We start from the raw sequence: 27,046 nt of genomic DNA, 5'->3' as shown, positions 1-27,046 counted from the left end.
TCAAATAAGCAGACGACAAAGGAAGACACACGTTCGTCTGCTTTAGAATATATTTTTATTAAACGAGGGCGTCCGCCAGTTCCTAAACTTCAAGTAAAAGGGCATAGTCGTTCATATACTTCGTTAAAATTCCTTTTTATTGCAATTATCTTGCCCGACGCTAGCCTTTCGTGCGGCGTTTCCCGCGCTTTTGCTTTCAGTGCGCAACCTGGAAGCGGTGTCACGAACCAGATTGCAGACGGCGAACGGGCGGGTATATACTCCGTGCGGGAACTATAGGGGGCGCTTTGAAAAACGCGCGCAGCGCCGCTGGCGGAGGAGCTGGCGTTCGACAGTGAGGCGCGCTCAGCAGCCTGCGGCGCCTTTTCGCGTGCGAAGCTGTGGCGGCGGAAGCGCGCACGGACGGAACTTTTGCTTTTTGAGCCGATAAGTTGAGGGTAACGTTACATGAGTGCTGGGGCAGATTGAAGAAGGGCATTTAGCTGTTCTCCGCTTCTTATATATTGAGTTTGAGTCGTTTTTAGGGGTAATTTCTTTAGTTGCGGACGAAAAAGGGGTTTGAGCAATTTTCCGAAAAGCAAGACGGCCGCCACCATAATCGCTCTCAGTGGGAAATTTGTTTCGCTCGTCGCTGTAAATGTAGGACTGCTGAGACGATGATATTTGGAGGCGAGTGAGATGTTCGCTATGTTTGTGCGCTAAGTGGGCCAAGTTTTTTTAAGATAGTAAGTGTGAAAGTTATGGTTCGAACGAATAAAGGAATAAAGCTGTCAGGAATATCCAATATTGGATCCAAAATACTGTGTTATAACCGGGCTGTGCGAAGTGCAGATTTGGACACACAGGTTCTTGGACATGACCGTAACTTGACAAAACAGTTATAATACCAGAAATAGGTGGCCTAGGGAAACCAGGTGGACATTTGGTTTGGGCGGCGTAACTGAAGGGGAAACGGTTTTGACCGTGAAAGGGCTCTCAAGAGAATACCATGCGTCGTGGGAGATGAGGACTTTACAGGTAGGAAGGGACTAAGTGCACTGTACTTCCAATGGAAACAACTTTACGAAAGGTGGCTTCAAAGCCGAGAAAACCAAGTTGCCGGCCAACACACGGTTTGACTGTCAAAGGCTTTTGCGGTCAGCTGTTGTGAAGTAATCTGGTTGTGCGAGGTGCTGATTTTCGGCACACAGGTTTTTTGGCAACCGTAATGCCCGTGTCCCACTAGAGCGACAGACAGAAACAAACGACAGCGACAAGCCTCAAACCAGAGTCTTTCGCGATTTGAGAGGCTTTGTAGAATGAAGGAGGCTATGCTCCAACACGAGCATCATGCACGCGAGGGTATCTTTGGCAAACTTGCAATCGCTCGTGCTTACTTCACGAGCACCGAACGACTAAGAGCCTGCCAAAGGTACCATCGCGAGCATGCTGCATGGGTTTGAGGCTTGTGGCTGTCTTTTGTCTCTGTCTGTCGCTCTAGTGGGACACGGGCATAACTTGACAAAACATTTATTATACCTAAAAGAGGTGGCATAGTTTAACCAGGTGGAAACATTTTTGGGCGGCGTAACTAAATGGGAACCGGTTTTGACCGTCAAAGGCTGTCAAGAGTATACCACCCATCATGGTCGGGAGGTGCACACTTTACAGGTAGGAACAGTGCTTAAAGTCCACGTACATTGAGGGAGGTCCGTACAAGAAGGCAGGGGAAAGGGGGGGGGGGTTGATGAGATGTAATAGGTATACACATAAAATAAACCCCACTGCTGACTCTGTCCACGCTGTACCTCGAACCCTCAACCCCAAATGTCACATCCCTGAAAACAAGCTATCTTATAGCAAGATATGACTTTGATTTCACTAATGCTGGGGCTGTAGAGGAGGGTCTCAGACCATCCGTTAAGATCAGTGGGGGGGTTGAGACCCCTTGAGACCCCCCAAACTGTAAGCCCCGGGTAGGAGGCGACCAGTGGACGGTACTTCCAGTTCGAATAACTTTGCGATAAATGGCTCTAAAGCCGAGAACAAAAATTGTTTTCTACAAGACTCGGGGTGTTAGCGTTTCCACATCCAAAAGGAGGCTGATCAAAAAAGAAAGCACACCACATAAACTTTCATACTCAAACATTAATTGTCCAGTGATTCCAAGTTTCATTGTAGTTTTCCTTGGATTCATATTTGTCAATTTTTGTACCGTCCGAATCTTTCTTCATGAAGTACAGACCGCGTGCCCTACTGGTCCGGAAAAATCATCGACACGTACAATAGGGACGAAACGTCTTTCGAGGGCATTCCTTCAACGAAATTCGCACTGCATACCCGCGAGTGTGGGATGGCATTTCAGCTCGAGCTGAGATATGTATGCGTTACTGGTACGAAAACAAACGCAGAGCGCAAAGCGGCAGTGTAGAATATGTCAGCCATGCCGACACAGTGGCAGACATGATCGGGAGACCAAATTTATCGCGTCGTACGGCACGGGTCCATCGTTGTCGCTGTCCCACAAAACATCGGCGAGGTGAAAAGCTGTGAAACTTCGTCCCCACGAGATACTACGCATAACTATTGGAGCGCTTAACGACGCAGCAGTTCATGCTCTCAACCCAGCGCAACCGCACCGCTCCGACTTCAATGCGTACCAATGTACGCGGCGTGGTTTCGTTTCGCCGGGGCTCTCACTGCCTACCCTCAGTAACGGCCGCGCGGCGGCGCGGCGGTCGCGTCGCACGGCGCGGCAGTCTCGAACGAAGCGATTTACGGCGCGCGTTCCTGGTTTTGAGAGTGTACGTCAGTGTTGCCCGACTGCGCTGGGCTGTGGATTTTTTCGTCAGTAGGCTGTGGCAGCCTGCGTAGGCGGAATTCCGGACGCTGGTAGCGGCTAAATTGACTCGTTTTATTTTTTGTTTGTGTTCTATGGCGAATAGAATTTCTCGAGGTTTTTAAGAAAGCATTCTACTATTTTTGGGAACAAAAACAAACAAATGAAAGCTATTTTTGGTGAGTCCGTACGCGACAGGACCTATGCAACTGGAATGTGTGTTTCATTTTATGTAGATTTTTTTATGGCACATACACTCAGCCGTGTCAATCTACAAAGGTCTTAACTGCCGAAAATATTTGAACACACCACAAGATAACCGAACTGCATCGGTATTCCCCGCTCACAACATGGAATTCAACGAGTCTCATCAATCGAACAACTTATCTTGTACGTACCCCACGGTGCCGCGTTATCCGAACAGGATTTGAGAAAGGTCTCCAATAACACAGCACATCCAATATACAGCGTCGACGATAGTCACTTCACGACGATCGGACGGAATATCCGGTTTGTATTGGGACCCGTCTTGAAGGCAGTGCTTTTTTTACACAGCACAAAAAGAAATTGAACGAACGTGCTTACTTTGTCCCCCTACCCCGGACCCTATCTGCTATTTCTCGCCAAGACCGGGAACATAGCCTGGAATGCTTTTAGGAGATTATCTCCACGGAAATAATCCTCGAAGAACGTCGAACTGCCTGCGTCGCGGGCTGCTTGACGTTCGCTCTCTTCGTTCGTTTCCTGCGAAGGCCGAGCAGGCTACGAGCCCTGGTATTCATTGGTTCTCACAGTGGAAGACAACACAAAATACGTAATCATCCTAAACATGCGAATAAAGTAAAACATTTCAAGGAAAGCCGGCGAACTCTGAATGCACACTGTAGGTGGGGAGTCGCGCTGACCGGGTTTCCACAGCTCAGGCAGGTGGCAGAAATTTCTGGTTGATAGGGGTCGCTCGAGTCGCAAAATGGCGGCGGCCAGAGAGCTCTTTTTGGAAAGGTCTTGGCCGTAGGGAAGGTACGTCTGCCATTTGTGTTATCTTTCTAATAATTCGCTACTCCCGTGTTGAGGTCTGAAAAAAATGGGCAAAAAACTATGGAATAAACGACGGCCGTGTGTCCAATTTCAGGTACGAACGTTTGAAATTCTATTTTTGCTAGGCGTTCCACATATGAAAGTTTTTACGCCGCAGCCTGTACGTGAGTGCTTCGACAGTGTGATGTGGGCCCGCCTTTGGGATATGGCGAGCTAGATCATGCTGTGTATAACGCAGCATGAACTGCTAGCGTGGAATCTTTATCGTGTATCATGCTGCAACACTCCCGTAATGGCACTGTGCAACGACGCACATCTAGTTTGAAAGGAGCGGGAGATGGGATTGAACCAAATTTTTCTGGATACTGCAGTGCGATGTTTCGCCGCATGCACTCCAAGTGGAGGTGCGACAACACACATGTCGGTCAAAAAGCAACAGAAAGATTTTTTTTTTTTTTGTAAGAGCAACAATAATTATTATAAATTATTCCACCACTTGACGATTCTCTCTTGCGTCGCCGTAGTACACCACGAAGCACAAGAGTCACCAAGGGTAACGAAGACTGTGGCTACGACGCTTGGCTTACGGACGCAGAAAGGGAACAAACACTGATTCTTGGTTTTCACGCACGGCACGTGGCGGAGGTTCATCGTGTGGCGCACTTGCGCCGATGTCTGTCTCGATTCGTAAAGTCCAGCGTCGCGGAGATAAAGTCCAAGGCAACGCCGTCGGCCCAAGACCTCGGCAGACAGGAAGAGGTCGGTGACGTTCCTCCGAATCCACCGATGAAACCGCAGTGGCCGCCCTTTTCGGTGAGCAGCAGAAGCAGCTGAGGATCGCTCTGCAAAGGGAGAAATAAAAAGAGGTTGGTTTAAAGCCAAGTCGAAAGTTCGTGCGGATGTTTAGTCAGTCTTAATTTAGTCTACTATCCACTCGAAAAGTCTGGAGCTTTCCGCAAAGTACTTGGAAGACCAATCGCAGCAACCTTTGTTTGGTTCCCCCAAGTGCCGTCTCATAAACATGCCCCAAGTGCAGCGAAATGCGCTGGGAAGACCTCTGCTTACCGCTACTTTCCTTTACAAAAACTGCTTCCAGTCTTTACACCTTGCGTTCTACACGCTAAAGTGTGCAGGATTTGTTGTACGTGTCTACTGCCACCGAGTGTTGCTTTCGCAGTGTAATTCAGCACTAACCGGGCCAATGAACGGTCCGAATCGTCCAAGGTGTACAAAGCGGCGGATGTCTTTGTGAATGTACACCTGGAGGCTTTAATACAGAGTCTCTAAGGAAAAACCTCGTACCATGCGGGGCTTGGAACACCAACCTGAAAAAGGAGGAGGCCGCTCAGGCTCTAAAGATGTAAGGGTATCACCGCAAATCATGCCTGTGAAAAGTGCTTTATACTTGAAGTTATTTCGCACCATATCAACGAGGCTTACGTGCTCGTTTGCCTTAGTCTTGTTTTGCTGCAAAAAGTATTATTTAACTGCGTGTTCAATGGAGACGTTAAAACGCTGTTTTTCGGCTCGCATAAAAAAATTAAGTATCGCTAAAAGGTAAATCTTCGTGTGAATGTGACGCTAGTGGAGGCAATAGAACGTGTACGGTCTCTGAAACAGAGAATAAAAATAAACAATATGTCTCTCTACAAAATGTCGATATAGTTGTATTTTAGTAAAAATGTCTCTCAGCACGGATAAAAAATACTCTTTCCTGCTCGGAATATTTATTCCTGAATTAAATGCTCCAGGTACCCACAATTCCATTTCGTGGTGTTACAAATATGATGCCTAGAGGAACGTCGGCTCCTACATAATTTTTGTTTCTCGCTCATCTTTCAATTCAGGTAATGTCGTGTCCGCAGATTTTCGCATTCCATGACCACCACTATAGTCGATGACAAGTTAAGAACTCGGGAAGCTCTTCGCACTTTCCACATTAGCACAGCGAAAGGTGGAAAGGAGGTTTCCTTCTTTCCAGCGTTCACTCCGCTAATGCGGAAAGATGTGCTGCTCTGTCCGTCCCTATGTTTATTCTTTCTGTTTTTATTTACCTTTACCAACGCGCTGACGTTGAACTAAGGTTGAAGGAGCGTCCCCTGAACTTTTACCGATTGCCCACAAGAGCGTTACTTTGGTACGGAGCTTTAGCTTTCTGCGACGCGTAATTTACATATACGCGTCGAGAAAAACAAGTTATTTTTTTTTTCAGTCGGATGTTGTACTTTTAATTTATTGCACCTTAAGTTCGGAAGGAGCCGTCGCTACAAGTTGAATGGACTAATCGTACAACACAAAGAACGCACCAACGTGGTGTTCGTCCTATTTCTCTACGCCATATCATTGCTGAACCAACGATCTACAGGGAAGGCCCGGTGTTTTGTGTTTTTGGCACTTTTGTTTGTCCCGATCAACTTTTAGCGTCGGCTGCGCTGGCGCGTAAGCTGGTATGAAGTATAGCGTGAGTGATTCTGCGTAAACCTTACAATCGTCGATACGACATACTTTTCGACGGCGGTTAGCCGACATAGATGAGCCTACGGGTGTTTTCGAAAGATTAGGAATAATAACGGTGTTTATTTATTTTTTTGTCGTTGTCGCTTCTACACCATTTCTTAGCTCAAAATGGGCAACTGGGGCTGACCGTCTCGATTAACTTCCCCGCGTTCTCTTGCTGCCCTTAATCTCTGAGCGTAATCCCCGTCGGCTCCCTTAGTGTCCCAAGTTTACCGCCGTCTGTCGGCTCAGGAAGAATCCGTCGACTCGACTGCCACCGGGAATCGACTGAGCTGCGTTTACACGAAGAGTCGGCAAATGAGGCTCTCGCAGATCCCTTAAGAAGTTAAGACTCCCAGCGAAGTGTCGGTTGCACTCCGACGCACGGAAGTCGATGCGCGTCAAATCCTCTAGATAGGTCGGCTGACGTCGGTGTTCGTTCAAACGGGGTCCTGCGTTCGTCATCTTAGGAAATCTGACAACACCGGACGAGCTTTGCGCGTTGGTGGCCATATGTGGCCCGCTATTTCAGCCGATCGATGGTGTGTGATCCTCGTCGACACCGCATAGCTAATTTAAAGGGAAAAATGTCTCCATCCAGTTTCTCCGCTAACATTAGCGAAGGAATTTGTTCGTTAAATTTACTGAAAAGTTACTTCGTGCATATCTACGTTCAATCTAGCAGAAATGTTTCCCCGCTAGATGTAGCGGAAACACAATTTGCGCGAAATTCAGTCTCACAGGAATGGTGCCCTTGTGACAGTAGGGAGTTTTAGGGAACAGTCTCTGCACACCCGATGCGGTACGATGGGCCGTCCCATATGAGCTGCGTATGGGAGAGTCTTCTGCGGTAGCGCATGCGCAGTTCGTACCGGGAGGCCCGTCGTATTATACCGATTGTGTGAAAATGGTTCCCTAAAACTCCCTAGTGTAAAGTCGACTGACTCCGTGACGTCAAGTGACACCACGTGACACATATGGTGGCAACCTGCTTCTCGCTAAAGGGGAATATTTTTTTTTGTGTGTTTCAGATTTTACCTTTTTGAACTGTGCTAATGTATGATGCGACGGAAGACCCCAGGGCTATTGTCGCCTCTTTGTATTCAGGATAAAGCAATGAGTCCATTAATCCTTTATTAATGCTTGTTGGAGTTGCTAGTGTCGCTCTTTCACCCGAGCGCCAAAAATGCACGTCTTTGGAGGACGCTGAGTGTTGCATGGCAGGAACCGAGCGAATGCCGTTTGAGTAAAGTGTTCGGCGCCAGTAAACAGCGCCGGGCGTAAAGTACCGTATTTTCCGGACTATAGTCCGCACCCGGTGTATAGTCCTCAGGGGGAAATTTGGGGTCAAAAATAAAAGATTTTGCTTCGATAGCCCGCACCTGGTGCATAGCCCGCACCTGGTGCATAGCCCGCACGCTGTGCATAGTCTGCACCTGGTGCTTAGTCGACACGAAAATCTTCTCATAGACGGCACACGTTTACAAATGTCTGCTTTTTAGCTCGCAATAAAGCCTATAATGTGCGTAGATCATCATTAACATACACTTTATGCACAAAATTTGTCACGTCATAATAAACGATCTTGAAAAACATAATTCCTGTATAGTCCGCACGCGTAGATAGTCCGCACAGCCAGAAATTGCAACTTTTAGACATGTATAGTCCGCGGACTATAGCCCGGAAAATACGGTAGTTCCTATCCGCAGTCGCTTGCTACCCATCCATAACGGGATCCGGAACCCATCGGGAACCATAAATTGCTCCGCACTATAAAAACAACAAAGCAAGAAAACAAACAAAGTTCGCATTCTCTCTCTTGCTGCTGCCAAAGTACCAAATGCCCCCCCTCCCCCCCCCCCCCCCCCTTTTAGAAACAAAACGAAACAAAGCCGTACAGTGTTTTTTTTTTTACCGCAAAATTAAACGAAGCATAGCCGAACGCTCATTCTTCTGCCAAATATATAGTGCTAGCGGCGCATACCACACGGCAAAATTTAGAACTATCTGTTATCCTATCAGAACTCATACCTCCATACGTTATTTTCTAAAAGAAACAAGTCCATGGGAAAATAGGGCCCGTTTTTTTTCAAACTGGCTGAATTCAGCTCTAGGCATTCGGGAACTGAGTCGGCTGCCATTTTCCCATTGCAATTATCGAAATTTAACTTATAAAGTTCGAAAAATATAACGGTTAGGTCTGAAACTTTGTCGCCCGGTTCGGACTGCCAGCGCTATACATTTGGGCGAAGATTGAACGTTGGGGCATGCGTACAAAGGCGGGGAGCTGGACTAGTTGGTACGAAGACACGTGGAGCGTAATAGAGCAAAAGCGACCAGGACAAAGGAAAGGAACTGGGAAAGCACCCAAGGGCCTTTTTTTTTGTCGGTGAGGGATGCATAGTTTTGTTTTTCGGTTAAGTAAACCTGATCCAAAGTGTTAATAAGCAATGCTTCACCGAAAGAGTATCAGGCGTAGAAAGAATTTTTAGCAGCAGCGGAGGCTTTATTCGACGTTCCGATTAGAGCCTGCTCTTTTTTCGAGCGTAATTTTTTGGGGGACGCCCTGTAGATGCAATGTCCATTGCCCCTTTGCAGGCGTCTGTCGAGCTCGACCCTCTCGGTCTGCCTCAGCGCCGCGTTGTTTTCGCGCCAATTCTTCAGAAATTGAATTGGTGCACGATGGGCCGTTCTAAAAAGTGCGCCTCACTTCGTACTTACTACGCTAATCATCAGAGTCCACCCGTGGACTACGAGAATTTTGGCGCGCGAAGCTTTCCTACGGCTAAGATAAAACAGCGCACAAAACGTCGAAGGAAGAGAAAAATAATTTTCTTTTCAACCGACGTTTTGTGCGCTGTTTAATCTTAGTGATGTACCAACTAGCTCGAATTATCACTTTACTAGAAAATGCGTGTAGCGCAACTTCTCCAGAGGGGGGCGAGTTCGGGGCCAGATCAGCATAGCAAAGGTAAAATGTGTGCTCACGGCAAAGAGCGTCATAGAAAACAATGAGAAAAACAAACACCCTGTCAAAGTTAGGGCACGAGCGGTGTGGCAGCTGAACTCGAGTCTGAAGTGCTGGCGCACATCGGCTTGGCGGGCTTTTGATTCAGTTTCTACGAAGCCGGCCTCGCAGGTCATAGGAAACACGGTAGGTGCAGCTCTGGTGGTACGTTCATTTTATTGTTGCTATCTTGTGTTGCGTTGTATTGGTAGACGAGACCTCTCCGTTTTGTTTCGATTTCTGCATCGTTTCTCCCGCTCAGTCTCATAAAAAAACGGTATTTTTGGGTCAGAAACGTTATTGAGGCTCGTAACTGATTCGTCCCCATTTTTTATTCAAATAATAATCATTGTTTTTTTTTGTGGATATTTAGACATCGTGTAGTTGGTCAGCCTGATTTAACGGGCAGTTTGTCTGAAGTTAATCTGGTGTGCATTTATTCTACATCTTTCCCGATTTTAAAGATACACTAAAAAACCCCATCATTTATTTTTTTCTAAATATTTTGCCGGGTGATTTAATATGGTGCCAGAAGACTACCTAATCAATATCTTCCTACAGCGTCACGTACATTTTCATTAAAGAAAAAAAAAAAAACGCAACTGCTTTAAACCGAAACCGAAATGGGACCGCGGAGGAAGACGAAATGTAAAGGAGGAGAGAGTTTCAGGAAGTCACGTGGCTACACCCGACTGCGTTATCTTTTTTTCTTTCGTGGTTTTTCCGGCTGTGCGAAGCAGACGAAAAACTCGCACGTCGCACAAAAAAAAAAAAGAAAAGTCAAAACGAAGCACTTTGTGCTTGCCATTCGCGCGTTTCTCAAGCTCTCACCTACTCGTGTTTGTAAAACGAGCGATGTCTTCAACCAGGAGTAGGGGCAACGACTCGGCGGCGTCTTCCTTCGAATCAGCTTGGAGGTCGGACGAGTCGTACGGAATGAATCCTTATTGTTTCGATCAGTAAACAATTTCTCTTTCGAAGGCAGAGAGATTCACCGGTACCGCGAACAACAATTTTGAAGCAGAGGTTCCACGCCCGTCGTCCGCCGCCATCGGATACTGTCACGAATGACAATTGATGAGGCGTTGATAACTGAAGAAAACTAAACGTTTAATGGGGCGAGCTTGTGCCAAAAATAAAGAGAACACAAAGAAGAAGAACAGAACGTCGCGGGCGTCGAAGTCGGCGTGACAGCAGAGTCGAACGCTGGGGCGAAACTGACTCCGGCTTGCCCCGCGGAGCCGCTTTGTACACGCGTGGACTTCTGGATCGTTCGGCGTAGAAGGTTCGGCGCGTAGAACATTCTAACCTCGAATAAGCCCAAGACGGCTCTCGAATTTACCAGAACACTAGTCTGCAGGACTAAACAAAAGGATACGCCGCTTCCAGGAATCGAACCCTGGCTTTCCGCGTGGGAGCCAGGTACGATAACCGTTAGGCCACGCGCGCGCTGCCTACTTGGCCAGCTGCGCGGGCGGCAATATTCCGCTTTGTTCAGCCGTCCAGCCCACGACTCCCGCGATTTGACGCTATGTTGAGAATTACGAATATAATGCACAAAGTGGTTTCAGTTCTCCGTGAAACTTTTACAGCGGAGCTGTTAAGGGCTAGTTGCCCCAGGATCGTGTCCCCAGCAAAGAAATGAAGACACTGAACTCTGGACACCTACCGCCATCTATGAGCGACGGCGGCAAGCCACGTTTCTGGTTGCCGCCGTCGCTCATAGATGGCGGCAGCCTCTCCACCCTGGCTTGCCGGCTTACGGCCCGTCATTACTTTCCATTGTACAGCTCCGCTGGTGTTCCTTCCTCACCAAAAAAAACAACAACAAAAAAACTGAAAGTTTTTTTTTTTTTAAATGAACGTCTTTGCAGTTTTCTAGACGCTACAAGAAATGGGTATCATATTTTTTATATTCTTAATATTGACTGCGTGCCTTGAATGACTTACGGCTTTGATTATATTTGGTGTCTGTCTAAACGAGATAAAAGGGTACCTGACCACGTAGATGAGAGTGAGCGCGACTCAAACCGGTAAGTTATTGATCGGCGGGTTTTGGGTGGAAAGAAAACGAATTTCGAGCCGCGATTTGTGTTCCGGGTAGTTGGGCTCTCGAATGTCACCTGCAAATAAAAACTTTGGCAAGCATGAATACCCTGTCAGTGTCCCTTTAAGAGACCAACACTAGGCTTTCAAATCACCGTTTTCTGGAAAAAGTAATACGTGCTGTGATGAGAAGCAACGATTGCGACCCCCGCAAACGAGCGCATTTTTACTGCCCAGCCAGCAAACATACTACACCCTGCGTGCCAGCAGGCCCAAGGTATAGCCAAGCAAGCGAGCAGGCCCAATGAAGGAAAAGCAAGAGGTGATTCCGCCGCACAGCGGCTCAATTCTCATGGCAACCTATTTTCGCAGTGACCCAGGCCGAATTCTTGGGTGCGAAAAAATGTTTACTCTCTCTTTCTCTCTCTCCTTGCGAGTGGAACCCTTCGCTCGAAGAGTCTCGGAGATAATGGCCCGCCCATGACCTCCAATATTCTTGGCATGCAAAGCTTTCCTGCGGACATTCGGTCGTTGAGTAATAAAACTGACATGGATAGAAAACAAGAGGGGGGGGGAGGGGGTGAAGGATGGGGCTCGATGTTGTTTGTGCCGCGCGGAGGGACCAGGTTCAGGGAGGGAAATGATCATCGATCTTGCTGGTTAAAAAGGCGCTCATTTGGCCTCTTCTCAACCCACACACCTTTTCCTAGAAAGAGGGAGATTAGCGCACACCAGTTCAGAGCGCGGGGAGCGAAAGCTCGCGCTGCAAGAACCCAGAGATTCTGGGTTCGACGCCCGCCCCTGACTGTTTCGATCTGGATGACCATCGTACCGGTGTGCGGTCGTGTATCACTACTGTTTTTCGCACGTTAAAGACCCTGCAGGATAGCGGTTGTACTGTACTGCCTAAATCGCTGCTCTAGGCCTGTGACACAAGATTTCCATTAAGGCTAACTTCCGGCGGCTGTATAAACATACACGCAACACAAATACAATTAAATATGAAGATTGAAATTCGAGTGTTTAACTCTTTTCAAACCGAAACATATGGTTAACTATTTTAAAACTGAAACATATGTCGGATAAATGACCGCCTGATTGTTTTCAGACGAATTGCGGGTCCCATAATTTTGGTCAATAAATAGTGTCGACTCAATAACGAATCGGAATAAAGTTTTCTGACCAAGAATATGACACCTTTGTGAGATGTCATAGCAAAGACAAGGTCAAAGAAAACACTGCATGAGCCAGCGCACGAGCTTAGCGGCACTTGAATTCCGTCTAACACGCTCACGCGCCCTAGCCCTAGCGGTTTCAAAGGGGTCCTGCAAGGGCTTTCTTACTGGTTTTTAATTTGCACCGAACCTGAGCGCACAAAACGTAGTAACTTAATGAAACTTTTCTTTTCTCAAATTTCGCTTTAATTTAAAAGTTATGGGCAAATTAAATTAAAAAAAAAACAAGCAAAAAATAACCTCCTTCATGACGTCCTTGGTTGCTTGAGTGGCCGTGAACTAGAGGAGGGGTAGTGAGCTCAGCGAGCGCTCACGGCTGCCGCACTCCGTGTCGACGGCGCTAGACGGCGCCACTAAAGCATGTTCTGCATAGGCTGTATAAAGCGGTCGGGCAGGGCGGCTCGCATTGCATTTGCTGCGCGATTAAACACTAATTCAGGATGACAGTTCATTGGCCACAAACGACAGCAAACACGGGGTAAAGATCAGTTCAGAACGGGAGCCACTTCGCGCTGCCATACCGCCAATGGCCAAACCGCAAGCCAAAGCTGCTCTCCGAAGGAATTCAGAACGCTCGGAAGCGGTCGAATCCTCGACTGCAGCGCCGCCGCGTACATCCGGAACCTTTCTACTATGCGCCGCCTTTTCCACCACTTGGTGGCGGGTATGTCGACAAGTCATTTCTTGTTTCCGTACTTTATAAACTGCATTTGTTTGTTTTCTGATCTAAAATACTGAAGAAAAACTACTTTTATAAATAATTGAAACGGCTCGCGCCATTTATATATTGTATTTCGACTAAAACTAAGCTCTTAGCGGCTCTGACCGGTAGAAAGGCCAGGACCTAAAACATCACGATGTCGTCACATATTGCGCATTTTCGGCACTGCGGGTCGCCCCCTGGGAGGATCGGTGGCCGAGTGGGCTGAAGCGCACACCCAGCTCGCCGCGCGTGGAGCGAAAGCTCGCGCTGCAGAACCCAGGGATCCTGGGTTCGAGCCCCACCCCTACCCGTTTCGATCTGGATGAGCATCGTACCGGCGTGCGGTCGTGTATCACTACTGCGTGAGCACGTTAAAGACCCCAGGTTAGCAGTCGTACTGCGCTGGCAAAATTGCTCATCTACAGTGTAAACCAGTGTCGCCTCATCCTGGCAGACCAACCTTACACTGTATAAACACTAAACGTCCAATTTGACTTTTGGGTCGCCCCCGTAGCCTTTAAGTGGAGGAGGTTTTCGCGTCGTCCGGTTAAAATATGACGCACTGATATTTAGTTACTCTCTCTGTGCCCGCTGGCTTGCCCGAACCCCAAGAGACGTGGAAACGCCAAAAAAGGTAGACGCTTAAATATGATTGCGGGGCCCCTTTAAGGGAAGTACGAGCTCTAGTCGCCACTCCAACCCGTCTATCGCCCTCTTACGGACGAACGGAGAACCAGAAAAGCGGGGACGGTGGCGGCGGAGGCGCGGGGACGGTGGCGGCGGAGGCGCGGAGACGGTGGCAGTGACTGTCGGCCTTGGTGCCTTGGATCTGCTGTTACCACATGATTCTGGTCGGCGAGTTCGTGCGTGAAGCAGTTCTAATGAAGAACGTGAGCGCGTTAAATTAGAATTTTGTGTGTTTCGCCTCGCGACAGCGTGGCACGAAGGGTAATCTGATTCCATGGCGCGCCTCCGAGCGGCCACTGCTCAGGTAGCGAACGACTGGATGTCATAGAAAAACTGTACTTTTATATCCATAACAACCACCGTAAGAGACGGTGCTTCGTAGTAGCGCGTTACATGGTGATCCCAGATCGAACGAGCCCAAAACAAAAAAGGAAGAAAAACACACACGGCACCACTGATCTCTATGACAATTGCTGGATCGCGCTTCCCCGCTTGTTCGCTGCAGCGCAAGTGAAGCCACCGGACTTCACTCGCTTGGGATACGATTTGCCGTTTTTGCTAGCCTTTGCTGCGGTTTTCCTGCGTGCCGTAGACGCGTTTTCTACTCGTTCGTCGTCATTCGCCGAAGAAGTTTTTTGAAGACTCTGTGTATTGTTGAGACTTGCCGTTGTGAACACGTGGAAAATTTTACGAAAGTGCAGTGTCGCAGGAAAAAGGCACAACGCGTCGAAAGGAAGGGCTGGCGGCGTGTTCAAAGCTTCCTTGGCACGCCGAAGTGCCGTGTCTCTGTGCCTTCGCACGCTTGGATACCGACCAAGAACCGACGCCGTGTGTATGTGTTTAGCGAGTGCAATGTGCGTGAAGCTGTTCGTGCCTCTGGATCGGCGTCTTTTCCCCTCGCGGTTTAGGAACGAGCTTAATCCAGCGTCCATTAGCGACGGAATATGGGGGGAAGGTACGTCTTTTTTTCGTCCTTAGACGATTTACACAATACCGTGCACAACAGCTCCTCATCACTGATCAGTGCTGGCTTATTATCAACCTACTTAATTGCACTTGACGTTTGAGCGCGGCTCGCCTAATTGTAATTGGTCAACAGATTGCACACGACCATATCGGCCGCACTTCAAAGATTTTCATTCTCGCCGTCTTGTACTTTTGCTTTCGAAAACTTCCTGGCTCCACAACGTTGCCCTATTCGTGCTCCCGCGGAATCTATTAGAGTAGATTTGGGTCATAGCCATGGTTAATATAGTACATAAGAACACGTACAGATCTCCCCCTTTTATTGATAGCAACTCACCGGAACAGCTGGACGATCCAGAACTCCGTGGCCGATATATATAAATGATCTAAAGGCATCTACGCGCGACACACGTTCAGAACTTTGGCGCGGCGTCATTTCTTGACCGGTATCCAAGCGTGCGAAGGGTGCGAAGGCACAAAGATGCATCACTCGGCGTGCCAAGGAAGCTTTGATCACGCCGCGACACCGGCGACACGTTTTCGACGAGTTGTACCTTTTGATACGGCTTCACGCACATTGCACTCGCTAAACACATTCACACGGCGTCGGTTCTTGGTCGGTATCCAAGCGCGCGAGGGCACAGAGACACGGCACTTCGGCGTGCCAAGGAAGCTTTGAACACGCCACCAGCCCTTCCTTTCGACGCGTTGTGCCTTTTTCCCGCGACACTGCACTTTCGTAAAATTTTCCACTTGGTTCACAGCGACAAGTCTCAACAATACACAGAGTCTAAAAAAACTTCCTCGGCGAATGACGACGAACGAGTAGAAAACGCGTCTACGGCACGCTGGAAAACCGCAGCAAAGGCTAGCAAAAACGGCAAATCGTATCCCAAGCGAGTGAAGTCCGGTGGCTTCACTTGCGGGAGCGGCAAGCGCGATCCAGCAATTGTCATTCGAGATCAGTGCACGGCACAGACTGATGCCAACGCGATGCGGCTAACCCTAGCAAGTCCAAACTCAACTAGATTGCAGTAACAGCACACTCCCCGTCTGGTATCACGAGATACCACTATGACACTATAGCGCAAAGTTTACAAACTGGACACGCACTGAAGTTTTGGATCAGTCTTCCTTTGAGATGAGAAGGACAGTCTCAGTGACTGGCCGTCGGAAAGTTTTTAGTTCTCCTCTGGTCGCCGTCTTGATCTCGACTTTCCGTACTTTTCCGTCCGCACTTGGGAAAGTGTTCACAATCACACCCAAAGGCCACTCGTTGCGGTGAACCTGTTTGTCCCTTAGGAGCACAATGTCACCTTCCTTGAGGTCTCGACGGCTATCCTGCCACTTGCGACGACTCTGAAGCGTTGTCAGGAACTCACGTCGCCAACGGTGCCAAAAGGAGTCTGCCAACCACTGCACTTGACGCCACTGACTTCTGTAGAGATCCTTGACGTTGAACTCGCCGGGTGGTAACGTGTCTCCACCAACCTTCCGGGTAAGGAGTGTAGACGGAGACAAGATGTCCCAGCATTCCGGATCCATCGAAACAGGAACAAGAGGTCTAGCATTTATGATTGCTGAAACTTCTGCCAAAAATGTCACCAGAACTTCATGGCTGAGACGGCTCGGTCCGTGTTCTAACAACATGGAATCCAAAATACGACGTGCGATTCCGATCACCCACTCCCAAGCTCCTACAAAGTGGGAAGAATGAGGAGGGTTGAACACCCAACTGCAATTTTGGCTTGAAAGGAATGCTTGTACTTTGTCGTTGTCGAGACCACTAGTTCTCAGGTTGAGCTCTGAACATGCTCCGACGAAATTGGTTCCACAGTCGGATCGCAGCTGTTTCGCATGTCCTCTGAGTGCGAAAAATCTCCTGAGAGCGTTAATAAAACTTGAAGCATCCATGGACTCTATGACTTCAATGTGGACCGTCCGAATGCTCATGCACGTAAACAGGACAGCCCAGCGTTTGCTGCTGGCTTCTTCACCTCTAGTTCGACGTGCAGTCCCGTTCCATGGTCCAAAAACGTCAACCCCCACATATGTGAATGCAGGTTCTGTACTGAGTCGATCAACTGGCAAGTCTGCCATCTTCTGGTCCAGCTGTCTTCCTCGCAGTCTGCAGCACATGACGCACCCGTGTATGTACGACGCTATGCAGCGTTTTGCTCCGATGATCCAGAAACCTGCGGATCTGATTGCTCCCTCAGTAATGTGTCGACCTTGGTGCTTGATCTGCTCATGGTAGTACCTTACAAGCAGCAAAGCGACGTGGTGTTTACCAGGTATGATTAGAGGTCTCCGCTCCTCTTGACTCAGCTGTGCGTTGTTGAGGCGACCACCGACTCTCAGCAAGCCCTTGTCATCAATACGAGGATCCAGTTTCCAAAGTGGACTTGATTTCTGGACTCCTTTCCCCTGTGACAAACACTCGAGCTCATTTGCATATGCTTCTAGTTGGACGGAGCGAATGACGAGATTCTTTGCAAGAGACAAATGCTCGACAGATAGCTGTCCTGCTTGAAGGCAGCCACGTGGCAGGTTAGCTTCGTCGGCACGAGAAGGACACCGAAAGTTGCCAGCAGCACGTATGAGGTATGCAACTGCACGCATCAGTCTAGGCCAGCTTGAAAAACGACTGAAACGATTAGTCCCGAGTCCATTTGTGGTCACACTCGTGGCTGAGACGCTTGCTTCGGGCCGGATTTCGGCATCAGTGTTTGGGTCTATCAGCTCAAACTCGTTCTGTAAGACGCATGAAGACTCTCCTTGACGATTTAAGAACTCTGGACCAGTCAGCCAAGCCGTCTCCTGTAGCCGGGCTGCGGGCACGAATCTTGTAGCAAGATCTGCAGGATTTGCATCGGTCCGAACGTAATGCCATTGTTCTGGTTTTGTAGATTTTCTGATGCGTTCGACCCTGTTGCCGACATACACGTAAAATCTTCTTGTTTGGTTGTGTATGTAGCCCAAAACCACCTTGCTGTCGGTGTAGAAATGCACCACATCTAGTTGTGTGTCTATTTCTTTCTGAATGAGCTCTGCCAGCTCCACAGCCAGTACCGCACCGCACAGTTCGAGCCTTGGAATGGTGTGTTGTGGACGTGGTGCTAGCTTAGCTTTGCCGATTATAAAGCCGACATGACACGCACCATCCGAGTCTGTGGTTCTCAGATACGCCACAGCTGCTACAGCCTTGGTCGAGGCGTCTGAGAAGATGTGCACTTTCTTCTGCTGAGCCGTGCTAAGTGAAACGGCCGCATAAGTGCGAGGCACTTCTAGCTGCTCGAAAGCCTGAAGGGAATCCTTCCAGTTCTCCCACTCTTTCCTCTTGTTTTCAGGAAGTGGGGAATTTCACTCGCAGGTTTCTGTGACGAGTTCCCGTAGCAGAGACTTCCCTTGTATGGTAACTGGAGCCACGAATCCAAATGGGTCGTACACGCTGTTCACCATTGACAAGACACCACGCCGGGTGAATGGTGTGTTTTGAACTGGAACCCTGAAGGTGAAGACGTCCTTCTTTACGTCCCAGCAAATTCCAAGAGTGCGTTGGATCGGTGGAATGTCGTGACTCAGGTCGAGTCCCCTTAGATCTTTTGTGTGGTCCTCCTTGGGGAAAGCTTCCATCACTCTACTGCTGTTTGATACTATCTTGTGAAGCCTTAGGTTACAAACTGCCAACATTTGTTGCGTGCGTTTCAGCAGGTCGATGACACCATCTGCCGTAGGGAGAGACTTCAACCCGTCGTCTACGTAGAAGTCCTTTTCGACGAACTCCCTGGCGTCTTTGCCGAATTCTTCCTCTCCTTCCTGTGCTGTCTTCCGGAGTCCATATGTAGCCACTGCTGGTGATGGACTGTTACCAAAGACATGCACTCTCATCCGATATTCCACCACATTGTCGTGGATGTCATTGTTGCGAAACCACAAGAACCTCAGATAGTTTCGGTGGTCTTCTCGTACCAGGAAGCAGTAGAACATCTGCTGAATGTCCACTGTGACAGCGAAGAGGTCTTTCCTAAAACGAATCAGGACGCCCAGGAGGCTGTTGGTAAAGTCTGGTCCTGTGAGAAGAACATTGTTCAGAGAAGTTCCCTTGAACTGAGCACTTGAGTCGAACACGACCCTGGTTTCGCCTGGTTTGCGTGGGTGATACACACCAAAGATTGGAAGATACCAGCATTCCTCTTCTTCTCTTAGCGGTGGGGCTTCTTCTGCGTGGCCATTCCTAAACATCTTGTCCATGAATGTCGCAAAATGCTCCTTCATCTCTGGTCTCTTCTGCAGTGTGCGTCGCAGTGATGCAAGACGAGACTGTGCAAGCTCCTTATTATTAGGAAGCCGAGGTCTCGGCACGCGGAAAGGGAGAGGGGCTACCCAACTGCATGACTCATCTTTGAAGACTTCATTGTTCATGATGTTTAGGAATTTTCTGTCCTCCACCGATGGAGCTGGTTGGTCGTCGTCCTTCGTCGTCTGGAACAACGTGTCTGTCGTTTCTGTGACAAAGTAGTCTTTGATGGGTACACCTTGGGTAAGTGGTACGTGCTGGGTTGGATTGACGGGACCAGTGAATTTCTCCTTGACGAGAAAATGGTTGCGGCATGGTTCAAAAAGGGAGGGTCGTCCATTTTCAAGCACATTTGTTTTGAAGTTGGTGACACAGTCCGGCTTGCGTGTGCGACCTAGGCAGACGTCTCCTATGATCACCCATCCTAGGTCTAGTCGTTGAGCGAAGGGCGCATCAGGAGGCCCATTGCACTGCTGACGCACCTTGTGGACTCTCAGGATGTCTCTTCCCAGTAGAAGCAGAATCTGAGCTTCCGCATCCAATGGAGGTATGAGGCTCTCTATAGCCTTTAGATGTGGGTGATGACGTGCAGCGTCTGGTGTCGGAATCTGGTTCCTGTTGTGGATCATCTGATTGCATTCAATCAGGGTTGGGAGAGGTAGTTTCACGCTGCCATTAATATTTGCAACCAGAAACCCAGAGGCTCTCCTTCCTGTCGTTTCTGCTGTTCCAGCACATGTCTTGAGGGTATATGGCGAACTCTCTCCCTGGACATCAAAGAGGTTGAAGAATTCTGTCCTTACCAGTGACCTATTGCTTTGGTCGTCCAAGATGGCATACATTCTCACAGCCTTTTGAGGTGTATTGGAGTGACACACACTCACCAAATAAATCTTGGAACAGGACCTTCCACCGTAACCTTCCCCACACACCTCGGTGCACTTGGAAGATACGTCAGGTGATAGTCCGTGATGAATGGTGTCGTCTTCGGGATCCTGTCCGAGGCTCGAAGACAAAGGTTTGGAACTGTCCGGGTGAAGCGCTCTGGTATGTTCAGTGCTGTCACAGTCGTCACACTTGATCACAACTTTACAGTCCCTTGCGAGGTGGTTTGTAGAGGAGCAACACCTGAAGCAGATCCCAAATTGTTCCAGCAGAGACTTGCGTTCTTGCAGTGGTTTCTCTCTGAACACACGGCACTTTCGTAGAGGGTGAGGTTTCTTGTGAAGTGGGCACTGTCTGTTAGAGTCCTCCATCCTCTCGGCTGTGGCTGGCGAATAATAGTCGACGGCTTCTGGAGTAACGTCGGTCGCATGGACTGAAACGGGCGTGTTTCTGAAGCCTTCTCTTGCTGTGACCTTCTCATTCTTTGGCAACCTGAAAGGTGCTTCCCGTTGTGCCAAAAGCAAAGCTCGGGTCGTTCCGCATCCTGGCCTGGTCTCGGACAAACTTCGAGAAGAACAAGAAAGGGGGAAAAGAGACGTGATGATCTTCTTTGTACCTTGAGCCTTTCGAGATCCACATCTCTTGGAGACGGTGTGGCAACTTCTCCGCGATGGGGTTCACCCCTCTTGCCGTATCCAAATAGCTGAGTCCTGTCAAGTGGGGATCAGCTTTAGCGGCTTCCAGTTCCAGAAGCAGATCTCCCAGTTCCCGTAGTTTGTGAGTGTCTTTGTCGGATAATTTAGGAAAGCTTCCGATCCTCTTGAAGAGCGCATCTTCTATTACTTCGGGTCGCCCGTAGCAGTCCTCCAGACTTCCCCAGACTATCTCTAACCCCGCCGCGGGGTTGTCGACATGTACTGAACGCAGCCTCTTTGCATAGACCGAAGACTCACGGCCCAGCCAGTTCACGAGAAGATCTAACTCTTCATTTGCCGTAACTTCCAGAGTTTGCACCATACTTTTGAATGTGGCTTTCCATACTCTGTAATTCTCGGGGTGGTCATCAAACTTGACGAGTCCTGTGCTGACCAAATCTCGACGGACCAGGTATTTCAGCACACCACTCAATTCTGGAGCAACCTGCTCAGCAGGCAGTTCGTTTGAGCCATCGTGGACGGCAGCCTGGTTGTGCACATAGTCTACAGTGCGCTGAGCACGGACTTCTGATACATCTGAGATGGTTCAATCAGAGCGATGCTCCCCGCCGTGCTGTTCTCCAGCCGCTTGCAGGATTTCTGCTTGAACTTCCATAGCAGCCGCTTCCCTTTCCAGCTGTAGGATCTGTAACTCAGCGTCTAGTTCCGCTTTTTTGCGCTCGTTTGCCGCAGCCGCACTCTTCTCCTTTTCTTCGAGCCTTGCTCTTTCGAGTTTCATGGCCACTTCCTTTCTGGTGAAAGAAGCACGAGTGCGCGCCGCTGCAGCCTCGGCGCGTGCTCTCGTTGAAGCCGTGCTTGTCGTGGTCGCAATCGAATGTTCCGAACGCGTCGATCCTCCAGAGCGTCTCCAGCCGTGAAGTCGTGGCCCGGCAGACTTCGACGAGTGCTCCGAGTTAGCGTGTTCCGAGTCCCGAGACTTCGTGGCGCGGTCGGGCGTCTTTCCGGTGTCCATCAAGGCTTTCTGAACCGCGCGAGCTCTGTCGCGATCCGTTGTCTTCTGAAGGGCTAGCTCTAGCTGGCTTTGTTCCGCGTTGATCCCCGACAAGTAGGCCACGTAGCGTTCCGACAGCGCTTGGTAACGACCGTACTCTTTTCGGATACGGCCCGTCGCCGCTTGCTGCGTTTCGGCGTTTGTAGCCTGTTCAACTTCCCGAAGATCGTTTGCGATGCGCTCCCAGACGCAGTCGAGCTTTTGACGTTGCTAGTCCCGGTTCGCTTCGTAGTTAAGCAAGGCCTTCTGCGAGAACGTTTTTTTTCTTCGCGGTCTCGAGTCTTGTGGCGGTTGATCCTTTATGGCGTTCTCACTCACGTGACCAGCCGCCGAGTCCCCGTCCGAAGGGTCCATCTCGTCCAAGCTTGCGTGGCGGCGTCCCGCGTTCGAGTTCGAGCTGAACCAAGGTGGCGAGGCCTAACGTTCCGACGCGCTCACTTGGCGTTCACCGTCTTTTACTGTTCTGATTCCATGGCGCGCCTCCGAGCGGCCACTCCTCAGGTAGCGAACGACTGGATGTCACAGAAAAACTGTACTTTTATATCCATAACAACCACCGTAAAAGACGGTGCTTCGTAGTAGCGCGTTACATGGTGATCCCAGATCGAACGAGTCCAAAACAAAAAAGGAAGAAAAACACACACGGCACAGACTGATGCCAACGCGATGCGGCTAACCCTAGCAAGTCCAAACTCAACTAGATTGCAGTAACAGCACAAAGGGACCGGGATGTTTCATTTCATTAGATACGTTTTGTATATCCCATACGCTGCGGATTTCTACGTTTCGTGGTCGCCAGCTCAATCTGTGCTCAAGGTGACGGCACACGCTCCCACCGCTAGCGTAGAGCTCTAGCGCAGGTCTACAAAAGACTATTTTTTGCTCTAAGTAGGAGAAAACTGCTCGTGCTCGTGAATGTCGAGCAAAAGACTTCGGGAATGAATTCGCATTTGAAGTCCGTTACAAGAAACATGACCACTTCTTTCAAGCAAATAAAAAAAAATGATCGAAGCACTGCGCGTCCGAGTTATCCAGCCGGTGTGACAAAATAAGAAGGGGCAGTTTTCGCGAGGCGGTTCGCAACGTCGCAAACAGCACGGTACACAAATGTAGGGTATATTGAAATGTCTCTTTTAGATAGAGCGATAAATAAAACCCATAAATATGCCGTCGACGTTATTATTCAGTTTTAGCATAGGGTTATCTAGGGTGCCGCAATGTCCTTCTGTTTAGGGTGATGCCACCCTTTGTAGTACCACATGCCGACAGCACGCGCTCACGGGGAAAATACAAAGAAATCGACGAAAACAAAATGTCGCCATAGCACAGTCAGCGCCACAAGCGCGTGCAGGGGCACGCTCTTTCACGCGCTTCTGAACAAAAAATAAAAATAAACGTGTGTGACAAAATGGCGAGATGCCACCACCCTAAGCAGAGCGCACATGAAGGCACCCTAGGGTTATCGCAAGCTACGATAAGCACGGGAGCGCTCCTGGCGCGTGCTGAAACTAATGCTTCAAACACGCAGCGCGAGGTTCCGGTCACAACGCTGCGCCGTACGGTAGCCTGCAGTCAAGCGAGCCTTAAAAAGCCTCTGACACGCCAAAAAAAAAAAAATTATTTTCATGCTAGGCGTTAAAATGGCATGTCAGGACATTACAAAAAAATTGTTTCACCAAAAGAGTTGCGTAGTTTTTTCTATAAAAATAGAAATAGGAGGCCAAATTCAAAGTTCCCGCCAGTGCACTGTGACGTCACAGTGTACCGCAAGGTGTCGGGGCGGTCAGTAGGGAGGCATCGACCTACGTCACTAAAAGTGGGTTCGCAGGAAGTCACGTGAGTTTCACTCCTCGTGCTCTCCGCGACCGTGCCTAAGACTTTTTTTTTTCTGCTCTTCGTAAGAGCAATTGTAGAAAACGAAAAGTCAGTTCCACTAGGGTGCCTTAATGACCTTCTGTTTAGAGTGATGCCACCCTTTGTAGTACCCGATGCCGACAGCACGCGCTCACGGGGAAAATACAAAGAAATCGACAAAAACAAAATGTCGCCATAGCACAGTCAGCGCCACAGACGCGTGCAGGTACACGCTCTTTCACGCGCTTCTGAACAAAAAATAAATGTAAAAGTGGGAACAAAATGATGAGATGTCTCCACCCTAAGCAAAGCGCACATGAAGGCACCCTAAATTCCACTAGCTCTTTATCGCTGCACCGTTGATTAGTTTGCGTGCTGTAAAAGTTGAGGACGAAGAGTCAGTAAGGTCAACGATGAAAGCGTTGCGAGTACAAGCCAGTGTATGAGTGCATGCGATCAGTCCGATGATACAGAGCTATACTGGGCGCAAAAGAAGCTATCAAGTCTTGAAAAAAAAGTTTAGAACGCTCGCAGAAATTAGGATTGCTTGCGTACGACACGCTCAATTGCATTGCTGAAAGTTCGGACACCAAGGTCGTCGAATCATCGTATACTCTCCAGGCTGAAGATGCCTGCCGCCCCTCGGAAATGCATGCAGTGTGATCTCTTCTTCAGTTGCTGAAATACCGGGACAGTCCCTCACACAGCATCTTCTAGGCATTGTAGTTGATCACGTCAATTCACTGACTCCTTTTCTTCTACCTTTACAGCAACATTAAGCGATGAAAAGCAGATAAAGAAAACCTTGTTTGCTTGGATCGCTCGTGGAGGTGCGGAGAACAACAAAAATATTTAAGAAATATCACACACGCTCGCGGTAAGCACAAGGAGGGATACAACTCACGCGACTTCCGCCGATGCCTCCCTTCTGACCGCCCCGACACCTTGCGGTACACTGTTACGTCACAGTGCACAGGCGGGAACTTTGAATTGGGCCTCGTATTTCTATTCTTATAAAAAAAAACAAAAAAAACTACGCACCTCTATAGTGAAACAATTTTTTTGTAATGTCCTGACATGCCATTTGAACGCCTAGCATGAAAAAAAAAATTTTGGGGGGTGTCAGAGGCTCTTTAAGTCTGGTTAAGACAGTTGCGTTTGACTGCGTTGCGGCTGCGAGAAACCAGGACATCCCGCTGCTTATAGCGCGTGCGAAGATGATTCCTTGAATTGGATTCCACGCTTCATACGAAGCACAGATGTGCCGGTGACTCGCTTTCGGTTCTCGACGCAACGCAGTAAAACGCACTAAAACGCAAGTGTCTGAATCATGGTGTAAGATACACTCTTTAGGTCAGGAGACGGCGGGGCTAGGGTGCCTTCATGTGCGCTTTGCTTGGGGTGATGACATCTGACCATTTTGTTTCTAGCGCTTATTTTTATTTTTTGTTCTGAAGCGCGTGAAAGAGCGTGTCCCTGCACGCGCTCGTGGCGTTGACTGTGCCACGGCGACATTTTGTTTCCTGAGATTTCTTTGTATTTTCCCTGTGAGCGCGTGCTGTCGGCATCGGGTACTACAAACAATGGCATCACCCTAAACAGACGAACATTGAGGCACTCTAGGCGGGGCTGAACGCGCGGCGCGAGGAATCAGATAGTGTTCGTTCGACGGGCATCCGAAAGGCTGCATCATTCTGCGGTCACCGTGCCCGCGGCTGACAGTGTCGCCGGCGTCCAAACAGCGAAACTGTGTGAGCGCGAAAAGAATTATCTCGTTTCCATGACACCCCGGTACACCGTGGTTTTTCTGCACGAGCGACACCCTCGCTGGAGCTTACGAGTGTGGAGCATGAGGCGGCGCGAGCCGTCGTTGCCGTGCCCACGGGTAGACGAGTCATCTGCCGGCGCCGCTTGAAACCATAGTGAGAGAGAGAAAGAGAAAGACTGAAAGGTGAACTTTATCTGCACTGCGCGAGGAGCGCGCTGTCCTCACCTGAAGAGTATTATCTTACACCGTGGTCTGAACGGGCTATAAATCTTCATATCCATCAACATAACGCAGTTTGATCGCGTGTTGCAATTCACTAAAAGTCGCGACGGTGAGCGGCGCGTTGTGAGCCTGTGACCCGAACACATAAAAAATGTGAATGCTGCTCTCCCTGAGATTGACGGTTACTGTGCGGGGCTCACCTCTTAAGGCATTAATGACCAGTTAAGAATGATGAATACGTCGCCAAAACCGCGACGTATTCATCACTCTTAACATATTTCGCCACAGACAGTGACGTGGTCAAGCCTAAGGCGCTCTCGTTTTCTACAAAGCTTCGCAAGGTAAGGTTCCCGCAACTTCCAAACATCAACCCGCTTGTTTTCCTGAGGCACATCAGCATCTCCGTCATCTGTATCATGCTCCAGCCCTGAACGCTTCGCATTTGGAGACAAATAAAGTAACTTTTAGCCAGATTTGTGCTCGTTACTTGAAAAATGCAATGATTACAAATTACCGAGCCTCAAATGTAACGGATTAGCGTTACAAATTACTCTCGCTGAAAAATAACAAATTACTTTATTCGTTACGCTACAAGTAACTTTAACGTTACTTTTTCCGTACAATTCAGAAAACAATAGATGTGATTTTGATATTTTTCAAAGATGTTCTGCAACACTACTTTTCATTTCTCATACTCCCGTGTTATGGTAGTCCGTGTGAAAATTATATATTGTATTTAAGAGAAAAAATGAAAGCCGTTTACAACTCCCTGTAACGCCGAATTAGAGCGCAGCTCTCGAGGAGGAGGAGGGAAGGGTGCTGAGGGGGGGGGGGTCACCTGACCTCGGGGAGGGGCTTCACGCGACCTGGGGGGGGGGGGGGAGGGGGTTCACGTGACCTCCCCCCCCCAGGTCACCGAATGTACCCGAGGTCCTCCCGAGGTCCTCCCGAAGGAACCCGAAGTCCTCCCGAGGTCCTGGGGGGGGGGGGGGGGGGGAGGTCGCGGTTACGTCGATGGCGACGCCGACGCCGCTGAAGCCGGACACGGGCGCGTAAGAGCTGCGCTCTAAAAGTGTAGATGCACTCTGTTCACCTGTAAGCTGACAAGGCACCGAAAGCTGCAACCACACCCGCCATCCCGCTAGCTTACGGCCTCCAGAAACACCGTGTCCAGAAATGATCCCTGGAATTGTGTAGACAAAGATAGCGGTACGCATGCTCAGTAGCAGCGTCTAGCCCCACTACAAGATTCGGAGCTTAAAGGGGCGGGTGCAACGATATTCAATTGGAATGTTTTTCACTTTACACGAGCTT

General features: G+C 49.1%; 1 protein-coding gene across 2 annotated transcripts in view; it reads right to left on the bottom strand.

Annotated features, from left to right (window-relative positions):
- Window positions 1-3,773: 3,773 nt before the first annotated feature.
- LOC120838691 (protein ABHD15) overlaps window positions 3,774-27,046 on the bottom strand; it is a 368,387-nt gene continuing 345,114 nt past the window's right edge. For both annotated transcript variants that reach the window (XM_042291052.1, XM_042291053.1), the window contains one exon: window positions 3,774-4,698. In XM_042291052.1, the coding sequence (XP_042146986.1) occupies window positions 4,504-4,698 (195 nt within the window). In that variant the 3' untranslated portion in view covers window positions 3,774-4,503. The remainder of the gene's footprint in view (window positions 4,699-27,046) is intronic.

The sequence above is a fragment of the Ixodes scapularis genome, unplaced genomic scaffold (assembly GCF_016920785.2).
Source record: "Ixodes scapularis isolate PalLabHiFi unplaced genomic scaffold, ASM1692078v2 PGA_scaffold1__304_contigs__length_218370807, whole genome shotgun sequence".
Lineage (NCBI taxonomy): Eukaryota > Metazoa > Arthropoda > Arachnida > Ixodida > Ixodidae > Ixodes > Ixodes scapularis.
Note: the sequence above shows the minus strand (reverse complement) of the source record. Positions and strands in the feature narration are given on the sequence as shown.